This window comes from Castor canadensis, chromosome 13 (assembly GCF_047511655.1).
Source record: "Castor canadensis chromosome 13, mCasCan1.hap1v2, whole genome shotgun sequence".
In the NCBI taxonomy this organism is placed as follows: domain Eukaryota; kingdom Metazoa; phylum Chordata; class Mammalia; order Rodentia; family Castoridae; genus Castor; species Castor canadensis.
In genome coordinates this window covers 3572786-3585872 of record NC_133398.1, presented here as the reverse complement: position 1 = coordinate 3585872, position 13087 = coordinate 3572786, and the positions used below count along the sequence as shown (strand labels likewise).

General features: G+C 56.3%; 2 protein-coding genes across 12 annotated transcripts in view; one reads left to right on the top strand and one right to left on the bottom strand.

Moving 5' to 3' along the window:
• Adamtsl2 (ADAMTS like 2) overlaps positions 1 to 9373 on the top strand; it is a 32321-nt gene extending 22948 nt beyond the window's left edge. For 10 of the 11 annotated variants that reach the window (XM_074052883.1, XM_074052882.1, XM_074052884.1 and 7 more), the window contains 7 exons: positions 1793 to 1919; positions 3038 to 3251; positions 3332 to 3487; positions 4222 to 4392; positions 5140 to 5316; positions 7704 to 7848; positions 8604 to 9373. In XM_074052883.1, coding sequence (XP_073908984.1) covers positions 1793 to 1919; positions 3038 to 3251; positions 3332 to 3487; positions 4222 to 4392; positions 5140 to 5316; positions 7704 to 7848; positions 8604 to 8722 — 1109 coding nt within the window. In that variant the 3' untranslated portion in view covers positions 8723 to 9373. The remainder of the gene's footprint in view (positions 1 to 1792; positions 1920 to 3037; positions 3252 to 3331; positions 3488 to 4221; positions 4393 to 5139; positions 5317 to 7703; positions 7849 to 8603) is intronic. The other variant, XM_020153639.2, reaches the window with a different exon arrangement.
• Fam163b (family with sequence similarity 163 member B) overlaps positions 9348 to 13087 on the bottom strand; it is a 31126-nt gene continuing 27386 nt past the window's right edge. Inside the window, exon 3 of the mRNA XM_020153617.2 lies at positions 9348 to 12629. Coding sequence (XP_020009206.2) covers positions 12222 to 12629 — 408 coding nt within the window. The 3' untranslated portion in view covers positions 9348 to 12221. The remainder of the gene's footprint in view (positions 12630 to 13087) is intronic.

Genomic DNA, 13087 nt, shown 5'->3' with positions numbered 1-13087 from the left:
TGTCCAGGAGTAGAGAAGGGGCTGTGAGCCAGCTGAGTGGAACTGGGCAGGAACAATGGTGCTGGGTTCACTCTGTGTGTAGCTCCTTGCCTGGGCCCCTCACCACTTGCACGCTGGAGGCTCCACATATTCCCAGCGCTCACATTTGATGATTGTGCTGCCTCTGTGTTTAAATCCCATTTGAGGGGGGCTGAGGCCAGCCAGGGCAGTATACATGACACATGGTGCCTGCAAACATCCCGTGGAGGGTCACCAGTGCCCAGCAGTGCTCACTTCCTATCCTGACCCTGTTTTCGAGGCTGCCAGGGCAATGGGGCAAACCTTCTCCACATCCAAGCCTCAGCTGTAATAAGGGATTTTGTTTTCTTTGAGACACTCTTTTGGAGCACCAGTGCCAGCAGATGAGTCTCAGCTTGGGGCTCTGGTGGTAGTTTTCAAACTGTCCCTTGATTCTCCAGGACACAGCAGTGGGAGCAGAGGAACCAGCAAGACCCCTTGCTCAGGTGGGGCCAGCCCACCCTGGCTGTTCCACATAGTGGGCTCACTTTAGTTCAAAGGAAGGTCCCTGTGGCCAAGAAGATTTGGGGAGTTCTGTTCCCAAGACTGGGGTAATGAAAAGGTGTCCAGAAAAATCGACATTTTGATTCTCACAGTCTCTCTGGAAGGTTCTCATTTTTGGGATGAGCAAGCTGTGGCCTGACGAGTCTGGTTACCCCACCAGGTGGGACCCGGATTCCCGTCTCTGTTTCCACTCCATCATGAGAACCCAAAGAATAATCAGGCACTTGGGGAAGGTGTATAAGTCCCCAGCCCTGCATATTTCTCTCTAGGCCCCAGAGCTGGTGTCTCTGAGGCATGGAACATTCCAAACAGACCTGGCCAGGAAGCTGTCACCCCCTCAGAGCCGGCTAAAGACTACACAGCCCGGTGCTGGCGGGAGAGAAACCAGTAATTGCAGCCTGGCTCGTCCTCTATGGAAAAAAGAAAACACCCCTGTGTGTGGCTGTTTCCCAGGCTCCATCACTCTATCCAAAGCTAAGGCTTGGAGAGGCAGTGGTCACTGATGCTCAGACACCCCTGAAGGTAGAGATAGTGACTCCCTCGTGGGGACACGGGCAACCCCAGGAAACTGTTCTCTCTCTCACTCACATACACCAACCCCACCACAGGGCTCTCCCATGCTAACAGCTCCCCTGACCTTCCCTGGCTCCTTGGCAGGGGCTGCCCACTGGTTGGATCTTGCCCACAACCCAGCTTGTGCCCAGGAGTAGGTGGGAGGCCAAAGGAGGGAAGAGGTGGGAGTATAGTCGGGAATCCACTGGGTGAAGGATGACCCTTCAGTTCTAGGGGACGTTTGCTAAGGACCGAGGGGGCTGATGAGGACTGGAATGGTTAAATTTTAAACCCTCACACTCACCCATCCCCCTCGGATGGGTGGTTGTTGAATGAGTGAACATCAGTGTCACCTGGCTGTGTTTGCCTCCGTGCCTCTGTAAGAACCTATTTGAGTTTACTTAAAGCCCAGGGTTTGTGACAGGTGAGCTAGGGTTGGGCCTATTGGATGGGATGGGGTAGAGTTGGGTCGGGCAAAGGAAAGAGCTCTGGCCTACAGAGCTGCCCCCAAGCTTCCTCAGCAGTGCTGTGAGCTGGGGTCTTCAGGATCCCCAACACAGAAAGTGGGGCAGTGACTGATCATGTGACACGCCCAAGGTCACAACCCCTGTCTGCTGGTGTCCAAGGCACTCAGTGCTAACTGTTAGGCTCATAGGCCCTTCTCTCACCCTGAATCCAGGAGTCATGTCCACATATGCCATGTGTGTCCGCTATGATGGTGTCGAGGTGGATGACAGCTACTGTGATGCCCTGACCCGTCCGGAGCCTGTCCATGAGTTCTGCGCTGGGAGGGAGTGCCAGCCCAGGTACCTGCCCCTGAGCGCCCGGCAGGGTGTTGGCATGGGTATCTATGACTCTGCTTTGCTTTTGTGTCATGGGCTGGGCCGTGGGACCCTGTGCAGAGTGCACAGAAGCGATCAGTAAATGCTTTCCACTGTGGTTTAGAAACCCTCTATTTTGGAGGGCTTTCTTTGCCTCCAGACCAAATTGGTATAGTTAAGATCTTTATAAGCCCGCAAGGATTGTTGCTGAAATTCCACAAGGACAGGATATCCCTGGGGTGCGGATGGAGTCCCAGTTTTCTAGCCTTGAGGCCTCCTGTCCCAGATGCAGTCAGAGATCTAGCCCTAGGCAAGCCCTCCCCTAGTGACAAACAGGCAGGAGTCAAGGTGCTGGCCTCTCTCCACCTAGGAGCAGCTCCTTGGTGTCACGCATTTCCAGCTCCTTGACATGGCCACATGCCCTCTCTTCTTCCGGCCTACTGACTCCTGGGCATTGGTTCCATTCTGGGACAGGCAGAGGACACCGGAGTTGGACTGTCCACTCCAGAACCCCAAGGTTTTGTGCCTCTTACTCCAAGTCCATGTTTCCAGAGGACCCAGGGTCTCTATCACAAACCCACACAGCTCATGGGGCAGAGGACCCAGGGTCTCTATCACAAACCCACACAGCTCATGGGGCAGAGATAAGTGGTCTGCTCCCTCTGGGTGCTGGCAAGGTCCTTCTCTGCACACAGAACCAGGCTGTGCCTTCTGTTTGTTTCACCACTGCTTGTGGGGAATCAGAGTTCTGTGGGGTCAGAGCCACCTTTGTGACCCAGCAGGGCATAAAGGGGCTTGGGACTCTGGGCCATGGTCTCCAGGGGGTGTGGCAGGTGGGGAGGGCAGTGGGACAGGAACAGAGTGGACAAGGGAACAAAGCTGTGGGTCTGGAGGTGGCTCAGGCTCCAGCAGGCCACACATTATGCAGATGCTGCCTCATTAAGTAAAGACCACAGGGTCATCACAGCAGCAGTCTCCACCGTTGAGCCTCCTCCCTTCCTGTCTGGCTTGGCCTGTTGTGGTTTAGAGCCTCTGGGGCATGGGGTATGAGGGTCCCAGCTGTAAGAAGAGGTCACTGAGGGCCATCCCCACCCCCGAGGCAGATGGGAAACCAGCAGCTGGAGTGAGTGTTCTCGGACCTGTGGCGAGGGCTACCAGTTCCGCATCGTGCGTTGCTGGAAGATGCTGTCCCCCGGCTTCGACAGCTCCGTGTACAGTGACCTGTGCGAGGCCGCTGAGGCCGTGCGTCCCGAGGAGCGCAAGACTTGCCGCAACCCGGCCTGCGGGCCGCAGTGGGAGATGTCCGAGTGGTCTGAGGTGAGCGGTTTGGCAAAACCGAGGGGTGGTGAGGGCCTGAGCGTGTGTGCCCCGCTGCCCCTCACCCTACTTCCTCACAGTGCACAGCCAAGTGCGGGGAGCGCAGTGTGGTGACCAGGGACATCCGCTGCTCGGAGGACGAGAAGCTGTGTGACCCCAACACCAGGCCTGTCGGGGAGAAGAACTGCACTGGGCCCCCCTGTGACCGCCAGTGGACCGTCTCGGACTGGGGACCGGTGAGGGCAGCAGAGTCTGGGGCGTGCGGCTAGGGAAGGGACCCGAGGGCTCTGCCTCATGCTCCTAGTTTCCTCATCTTTCTGGAATGAAGATAAGGGAAAAGAGTGCATACTGACCTCTCTCCGGCTCTCATGAGGCATCAAACCCTTATCCAAACACAAGTCCCCTTCTGTGACCTCTCTGTCTCTCTCTGTGTGCCTTTGTTTCTCTTTCTCTCTGTCCTTCGGTCTTTCTCTTTGTCTCTGCCTCTCTATGTCTGTCTCTATCTGTCTTGTCTCTTTCTTTCTTCTGTCTTTATAGCTGTGACTTTTTCCCTATCTCTGTCCTTCTGTCTTTATTTTTGTCTCTGTGTCTCTCTCCTTGTCTGTCTCTATGTCTTTGTCTCTGTCTCTCTCCTTGTTTATCTCTGTGTCTTTCTCCCTGTCTTTGTCTGTCTATATCTTTCTGTTTCTGTTTCTGGCTCATCTGTCTGGAAGAGAGCTGCTCAGATGCTTGCCTAGGTCACCTCTGGGGGGAGGGGGCGCATGTGACCTTTTGAGCTGTGCTTTTCTCTGTGTGTGTTTTGCACTGAGCATGTTATTTCTGTAATTAGAACAGAAAATGTTATTTAAAAAGTGGTTACCACGGCAACTGATTCCCCATGCTGCCCTGGGAGCCTTTCTGTTCCCTTGGGGATGATGTGGGTGGGGGTCTTGTGGAGTGGCCCCTCTAACTCTGAGTTCTGCTCCTGCAGTGCAGTGGGAGCTGTGGGCAGGGCCGCACCATCAGACACGTGTACTGTAAGACCAGTGACGGACGGGTGGTCCCTGAGTCCCAGTGCCAGACCGAGACCAAGCCTCTGGCCATCCACCCCTGTGGAGACAAGAACTGTCCAGCACACTGGCTGGCCCAGGACTGGGAGCGGGTGAGTGCCCTTGGAGCCCGTGCAGGGCCTCCTTCTGTCCAGGGAGTGTGGGGCCAGAGAGAATGTGTCTGAAAGCCAAGGGCTGGAAGGGTGCTTTGGTCACAAGAAGGAATTCATTGCAAATTACTAGGTGTGATTCCATGAAAAATTAATTTGAAATACAAAAATCCAAAAAAGGCAGGAAAATGGCTTACAATCTCCCAACTCTAACAATCCCACCTTAGTGATGTTTGCAGGGTTGGCAGTGGCCCCTCCCTGGGCCCCAGATCCCAGTGGACACAAAACCAGGGACAAGGGGTGTGGATGCATTTGCTGTTAGTCCACAGGACCTGGGTGATGTTTTTGTTATCCTCACCCACTTGTTTCCCAAACCCTCCAACCCTTGTTGTCACCGACTTGCCATTTGGACGAATTGCTCTCAGCCAGTTGTTTCAGGCAGATTACCATTAACCAACCAATTGTGCCAAATTGTTTTCTCCTGAATTGATTTTGGCCAAATCATCCTTGGCCAAATTGTCATTAGCAAATTTGTTTCCAAACAGATGGTTTGGAGCTAAATTTGCTTTTGATCAAATCCTTTCTGGCCAAATGGTTATTGAATAGAGAGTTCTCAGCTAATTTACCTATTGATCTAAGCATTTTCACCCAAATCCCATTGATCAAACTGTTGTCACTGGAGGTGCCACGGCCGGGGTCCTGGCTCTTCTAGCCTGTGGTACTGACCCATCCAGTGTGGCCCCTCCTCAGTGCAACACTACCTGTGGGCGTGGCGTGAAGAAGCGGCTGGTCCTCTGTATGGAGCTGGCCAATGGGAAGCCACAGACGCGCAGCGGCCCTGAGTGTGGACTGGCTAGGAAGCCCCCTGAGGAGAGTACGTGCTTTGAGAGGCCCTGCTTCAAGTGGTACACCAGCCCCTGGTCAGAGGTGAGTGCCCGGCATCCTCTTCTGAGGCTGCCTCAAGCTAGGCCTGAGTTCTGATCCCTCCACAGTATCTCTCCTTCTGCCCCATGTGTCCCTCTCCCAGTGCTACCAGATCTCAATGCTATTGGTAACTTCTGGCCTCAAATTGTGGCCTTTAAGTGATGTATTTGGTAGCGTGTATGTTTGATGACCTCCATGGGGCAGACAGACCCAGGTGGGCGCAGCCAAAACAAAGACACCAGATGTGGGGATACAGGGTAATGGCAGGGTTTGTGCCCTGGTCAAGACACTGGGTCAGGACACTGTGCCAAAGGGCAGGGCAGCAGCTTTCCTGACACTGGCCCCTGCTCAGTTCTGTGGGATTCTCAGTGCACCCCCTCATCCCCACCAGCCCCCAGCCTCTGGACACTGGGTGCACACTATGTGTGTTACTCTATGAGCTAAGATTTGATTTCACTCTCTACCTGCTGGTGGGCAGCATTTGGCCTGAGGTCTCCTCCTTCCCAAGTCACATCCCTAGAAGGGGTTCCTTTTCCCTTTCTTAGAGGAAGAAAATGAAGTTCAGAGGACTATCAGACCTCATGTGGTCCTGCATTACTGGGAGTATAATGGATAGAGGAACCCTAAGTTAAACCCAGGGGGCTGAGGAGTCTGCAAACTGTTGAGAGGCCCCAAGCCAGCCTGTCCTAAGAAACCCAGAGCAGGGAGCCCTGAGGAGTGAGGAGCCTCGATTCACAGGTTCTGGTAGGGCATTTAGGCCCCACCCAATTCTCTGAGTGATTGTACCTCTGCTGGTCTGCTCCTTGAACCCTCTGTCTTCAGAGTCCACTCCAGAGCCCCAGAGTTTGTCAGCACCCCAGCCTTCCTGACACACAGAAGCAGTTGTGTCTGGGATGTCAGCTTTTATTAACTCATTTCAAAGCCTCATACAATGGCCCACATATCCTCTGGCAGCAGTGGCACTCCTGTGTGAGAGGATGTGGGAAGCCCAGAGCTGTCTTTGAGAGTCACTGGGCAGGGGCTGGAGAATAGGGGTTCTATGGCCGGGACCTCAGGTGCTGGGACAGGTGGGTGCCAAATCCCCAAACCTAAGACCTCAATGTGAGGGTTTGAGGAGGTGAGGAGGAGGGAGGTGTGCGCAGATCCAGGGCCTGAGAGATGAGAAGTGTCAGTGGGGAGAACCAGCTAGAGAGACAGATACAGGTGTGGCGGGAGTGAAGGTCCCTTTTACCTGACTTGACTGGGCCCAGCTGGGAGAAGGGATCTGGGGAGGCTGGAGGGCCCAGGGAGCCAAGCCAAGACCTGTACTTGGGAGGACCTGTACTCAGATGCTCAGTGCAAATACCATGCTGGCTGCTGGACCATGAAGAGAGAAGCACTGGAAAGGAGCATGGGGAGGGAAGGGTGCCGGCTTACTGTCCCGATGAGGAGGTAGCAGAGGAAGATAGGGGTGGCTGGCACAGATGGAAGTAGGCATGTGGGCTTCCATCATTTCTGTCCCTGGTGGGACAGTGCCCCTTTTCCATGGCCCCCCATAATTCTGTATACTGACTTAGTGTGTGTTCCTTTAGCTGCACTGTCCCGTCTACTCCCTGGGACAGAGGAGTGGGTGCCAAGGACCTGCTGGGAGCTGGCCCATCTGCAGGGACATGTCCAAAGTTCCTCAGGCATATGCCAAAGCCAGACTGTCTTCTGGTCACCGGTGCCAAGCCAGCCTCTTCTTGCCTCCAGACTGGGCCACTCCCTAGGCTTAGGTCAGGCAGGCAGGAGGATGGTTCCTGCCAGGCCTTCTCCCCATGCCTTTGCACACAGACTGGGGGTGAACCTGGGACAGGAGCCTCCCCCCACCTCAGGAAACTCAGGACTCAGATCCCAGATGTACCCTGGTGATGTGGGGTCACTTACGTCAGAAAGCCATCACTTGAAGGATCTTGGCAGGAGGACAGTGGGGGAATCGGGGTCAGCAGATGTCCCTGGTGTTCTGGACAGCTCAGCAGGCTTTCTGTGGGGCAGGGGTGGGGCAAGGGCTTTGGGGCTGCATTTTATTGGTCCATAGCAAATGGGCCACATCACAGATCCAGGATCAGAAACCCACTAGGATATAGTCAAGAGAAAAGGGACCACACCCTCACTGTGCATCTGGGGAAACAGAGGCAGTACTGGGGGGTGAGGATCAGAGTCTCCTGACTGCCCTACAGTGCCCTTCCCTCCATTGCCACCTCCACTCAGCTCCAGCTGCAGGCTGTGGGTTCCAAGGAGCTTGGTGTGCCCTGGGTCAGCTGTTGAGTAACAGCCGGTGGGGAAGCGTGAGTCTGGGTGGTGAGGCTCCCTCTCCCCCTCAAGGTGGGGGGCTTTGCTGTGCATCTGTCTGTCTGCCTCTCCTACCTCAGTGCACCAAGACCTGCGGGGTGGGTGTGAGAATGCGAGATGTGAAGTGTTACCAGGGGACTGACATCGTCCGCGGCTGTGACCCACTGGTGAAGCCTGTGGGCAGACAGGCCTGTGACCTGCAGCCTTGCCCCACAGAGCCCCCAGGTGAGAAGGGAGAAGGCTGAGGATAGGACTAGGGCTGCCCAGAAGAGGTATGGGCAGAGCCAGAGTCCGACAGATGACCAGGTATCAGTTGGGAGAACCAGCTGAAGAGATGGATGCTGGTGTGGTGGGAGCAAAGGTTCCCTTTGGTCTGGCCAGGCCCAGCTGGAAGGAGAGGCCTCGTGGGGGCCATGGATCCCAGAAAGCCATTCTAAAACCTATACGTTGGGAAGAGCATCAGCCTTGTATGAGAGTGCAGCTGTGGAACCCCAGCCCAAGTGGCCCCCAAGAGGCAGGGAGGCAGGGGTTAATCAAGGTCTTTGGCTTAACACCTGGATGATGGACAGTGTGCCATCCTCCTGCAAGGGTGGGTGAGTTCTCTTTTTCACATACTAAGTCAGAGGGGGAGGCTCATGTGGGCCTTAGGAATTTTCAGCCCTCTGGAAGGTGTTCATTGACTGCCCCAGGTCCCAGTCTCTGAACAGGAGCCACTGAACAGGATCCAGGACTTCTTGGGGGAGGGGCAGAGACAGAGAAGGGATGGCAGAGAGTTAGAACTGGAGACCTGCAGTGGGTGGCTTGTGGCCTTTGCACCTGGAGGAAATGGGCCGTGGGGTCAACCTGTCCACAGATGCCTCCTGCCGGGGATGCCCTGTGATGGAGGAAGCTCCTGCTGTTGGGGGAGGATGCAGGGGGAGGATGAGGTTCCCTGACACCCCATCCAATGTCCCCCTGTCTGGACTGTGTCTCTTCCCCAGATGACAGCTGCCAGGACCAGCCGGGCACCAACTGTGCCCTGGCCATCAAGGTAAACCTCTGTGGCCATTGGTACTACAGCAAGGCCTGCTGCCGCTCCTGCAGGCCTCCCCACTCCTAGGCCTGGTGCTCAGCTCCTGAAACCCAAGTGCCCTGACCTGGGGTCCCACCCTGGACACCAGTCCTGCAGGGCATCACCAGGCTGTGAAGATGTGACACTGAGCCTTGGCCGACAAGAAGTGACTTTCATGCTGTGGGCCTGGGCTCGGTCCCAGGGAAGAGGCCTCAGTGCCCACCAGCTCCTCCCTGGATGGAGCTGTCCTGCCTCGGGAAGCTGTACTAGAGCCGGGAGGATCCTGTATGTGTGGCCTGCCCTCAAGGGGACCTAGCCCAAAGCCCAGCATAGTGAGACCTGCTCACAGTCCAGGCCGGGCTCTCTCAATGTGACTTACAGATGACCTGGAAAGTGGGGGCTCCCTCCATCAGCAGCCTTGGGGTTGAAGAAGAGGCTCTGGAGCAGCTGAGGAGGCCCGGGCTGCCCTGCCCCTGCCAGTATTGAGGCGCACTCCTTCCAGGGGACTCTATGTCATGACCTAGCACTGGCCTGGCCTCCCTCACTGGAGCTTCTGCGCTTGGAAGGACCATGTACTCTATGCCCTGGAAGAGACCCTCTTTCTCTTGGTGCATTTGGTTATGGACAGTGGGGCATCCCTGTAATCGTCCTCAGTACTCATTGGTGTATGTTAATAAAATGGTTGTATTTATGGTTGCATTGTGGAGTCTCGGTTGCTTCTGGCAGGGGAGGTGGGAGGCCTTGAGGGAGAGCTGGGGTGAGGCTGTGCTGTATCTCTCGTTTCACAAGGGGTACAGGGACAGGTAGGGGTGAGGAAGGCAGATGCAAAAAGCAGGCAAAAGGCAACAAAAAGATGGGGGGAGCCTACAGGAAGGGGCGCTGGGGCATCAGGACCATGCCAGAGTTAGAATAGGCTGGAACTTCAAGCCCATCATCAGCTGACATGGGGACCCATAGGGGACCTGAGGGTCTATGGTGGGGACCCCATTGTAAACTGAGCTTTAGCTAAGGAGCAGAGCCCTCGCCCTCAGGTGTTCTGGGAAACAGAGGAGATAGGCAAGTGGCAGGGCACAGGCTGGGGCCACCAAGAGCACCTGTGACCATCTCTGGACTTCAGGGAAAGACTACCTAATCTGAACTTGTGAGCAAGGGACACAGGGGCCTCTGGAGGGTTTTGCTGTTTCAGACTGGCTTTTCCTGGTTTGGAAGGGTGTGGAAGAGGAAACAGCCAAACAACTGCTTAGAACCTCAAGCATGAGAGCAGGGGTGTAGAGGATGCAGGGGAGGGAGGAAGGACAGGGCCCTTCTGCCACCCACAGGCAGTGTTCCTATATCCCAGGGGACTGGAGCCTCTGCCCACTCCTCTCTCTTGTACCCCGTATGGGGTGATCATGCTCACTACTTCATGGGCTCTCAGAAAGATAAAACTAGGCAGCAGTGATGAAGTGCCTGGTCCAGAGGCTGGCGTACAGCAAGTGTTGGCCGGAAAGAGTAGGAGAGGAAGGAAGTAAGGACAGAAGAAGAATGGAGGGGTGGGGAGGAGGCAGAGAGATGCTAACAATGGGAACTAAAAACCAAAGGGGGCCTGCCGTGATACCCCTCACCAGAGAGCTGCTCCCAGCCCCTCTGGATTACAAAGGCCAACTCTGCCCAGGGATCCCGGGAAGGGTTGGCACCTGTAGGAACTTAGGTGGACCGAAGACTCAGAGCAGGAGTGTGGGAGACACGTTTATTGGCTTTTGCTTTTCTCAGGGAGTCCAGCGGCTCCCCCAGCAGGCCCAAGGTGGCATTGAGTAAGCTGGGAGGGATGGATGTTCATTTCATTTCAAAGGGATCTATGAATGGATGCAGAGAGGGCAGAGGCCAGAAAGGAGGTGGAAACAGAACAGCCCAGGAGTACCCCCCCACAGCCCTCACCCCACCCCACAAGTTGATGATCACAAACTCCTTGGGATGGGACAAAGGAAGTAGGAGGGGGAGAGGAGTGACTGGACTTCTGACAGTGAATTCAGTTGGCAGGTCCAACTGATGCAGGAGGAGACAGAGAGGAGGAAAAAAAAATGGAAAATGCCAAACATAGCAGGTGTTCACTAACTCCGTCCAGTGCCTCTGGTAACAAACTTCCCAGTGCTGTCAAATAAGAGCGAGAAGAGGCCTGCTAGGCTGCCTGGCTCAGGGGCAGCCAGGGCACTCCAGGCCTTGTCTTTTAGGAAGCTGCCTTTCCTGGGGAGCTTGACCCACCCTGGGGCTCCACAGCCCAGCCCCAGGGGAGAAAGAACCCCAAGACAGAAGAGATTCTTGGGGTCACACTTCCCAGAGAGAGACTGTTGCCACCTTCTGTGTGGGAGGGGCACTGCATTCCGACGGCTAGTGCCCTGGGCTTGGGGCTTCTCCCTGGGGTGGCCACTGGGTATCATTTCCTCAGCCAGTGGAGGGTCTGGAGAGGGGTCAGAATTCCCAGGGAGACCCTAGCTCCCTGCTCTGAGCTAGGGCTCAGACCAGTGTGGGCATAGATGAGGCAAGCTCTGGCTGGCTAGGCAGGAGCTGAGTCTGGAGTCTTGCTCCAAGTAAGGAGCAAGTAGACGGGGGGGAGGGGGGGTGACCTGTGGCTGTCTCCCCTGGAGACCTTGGTTTCCACTGAGAGAGCTTAAATTCCTCTGTGAGGCTAGTGCACACAGATGGGGAGACAGAGGCCCAGGAATTGAAGAAGTCACAAAGCCAGTTAGAGGGCCTTTGAAACCCTGGGCCACAGCTGTGTTTGCCTTCCACACCTCAGCCTCCTCTCTGGGTGTCTGTCTGTCTTTTGGTTGAGTTCAGGGCTGAGCACTGGGTGTATGAATTTCAGTGTTGACTCTCCCAAAGCAGTACCCTCCCCATCCCTTTACCCTCCTCACCAAAAAGTGGAACAGAGCCAAGCAAATTCCCCAAGAAAGCTACTGCCCCAAACTCTCCCTTCTAGGGGGTTCCTGCCTGTCTGCAGTGGGTGTCCCAACACTGGGCAGGTGTGAGAGAGGAAGGGGCACTAGAGAGAGAGGGAGTGTGAAGGAGAGTGGGGAGAGCAGGGAGAAGGAAGCCAAGTTCACGGTGGAAAGCAGAATACTTGGTTCACAGCTGCCAGGGAAGGCCTGGGCTGCAGGCCCTGGCTCCTTGGAAGCTATCCCTCCCATGAACAGATAGGAAGCCCAAGGGCCAGGCAGCAGTGACGGCTGAGGTCACAGTCAGGGATGGACTGGTTTCTGGAGTTGAAAGAGGTCAACTTCTTAGCTCTGAGAAACGGAAGCCGAACCCTGCCTCCTTGCTGCGCTCACCTGCCCGCCCTGTCATTGGGTCTAACTTCCTGCCTCTGCTGCCCCTACCCCCCGCAGCCACACCTGTGTTCACTGAGCCTTATCCCTGCAGAGGGCTGGGGGGCTTCCCACGCCCAGGTCCCCCCAAGGGCAGGGACGTGAAGAAGGACCTGCAGAACCCCCGTCCCAGCCTGGGGCCAGGGTGCTGCACTGTGGGGATCCTGCCATGGTCCCAGGACCAGTGGGCTCCCGCCACACGGTCACACGTCTGTGCTGACGCTGCGGCTCCGGGAGAAAGCCTCACGCATGGCCGAGAGGCGGTTGGGGTTGAGGGCCTGCAGGGCCCCGAATCCCCCGGGGGGCAGCTCCACGTCCTCCTGGCTGATGCTCTTGTAGGCCACTCGGCCCCCGCCGTTGCGCACACCCTCGTCCTCGTCCTCAGGCTCCTGCAGGAAGAAGGTGGGTGGCTCGTAGTAGGAGCAGCTGCGGCAGAGAGCACGGGCCTGTGGGGACTTCTGGCTGAAGGAGGTGGCGGTGGCCGGGTACAGCGCGGGCCCGTTGGTCAGCACCAGGTTGCGATTGGAATGCAATGGCGGCAGGTGTGAGTGCACTGCGAAGTCCGGCTCCTCCTCGTCCTCCTCCGACTCGTCCTTCTTGCAGCAGTAGTACTGGGGGCAGAGGGCTGGGTGACTGCGTTGCACAGCCCCCAAGACCGGGGTGGCCCTGCTCAGACACCTCTCCTGCTCAACCACCATCCCTGGGTCTCACTCAGGCTGGGCTTGGCGCTAAGCACTCTGCGCTGAATAGTTTATCTCACCCACGCAGCAGCTCCAAGGCAGGTGCGATTCTCATCTCCATTTCACAGGTGGGGAAATTGAAGCACAGAGGGGCAGGCGGCCTGGGCAGTCCCCGTCTGGCCTCAGAGTCTAGTCACTGGCCCTGGGCTTGCTGCTCTGCCCTGGACAAAGCTCCCCCTTTCTCAGAACATGTGGGGGCCTCAGCCAGCTCTAAAATACAGGTGGGGAAGGGGACACTGGGGTACTGTGTGGGGCCTCAGAGAGAGGTGAACAGGGGGTGTTGTCACTAGGTCCCATAGGTACAGACCCCACCAGGGCTGTCTGCCACA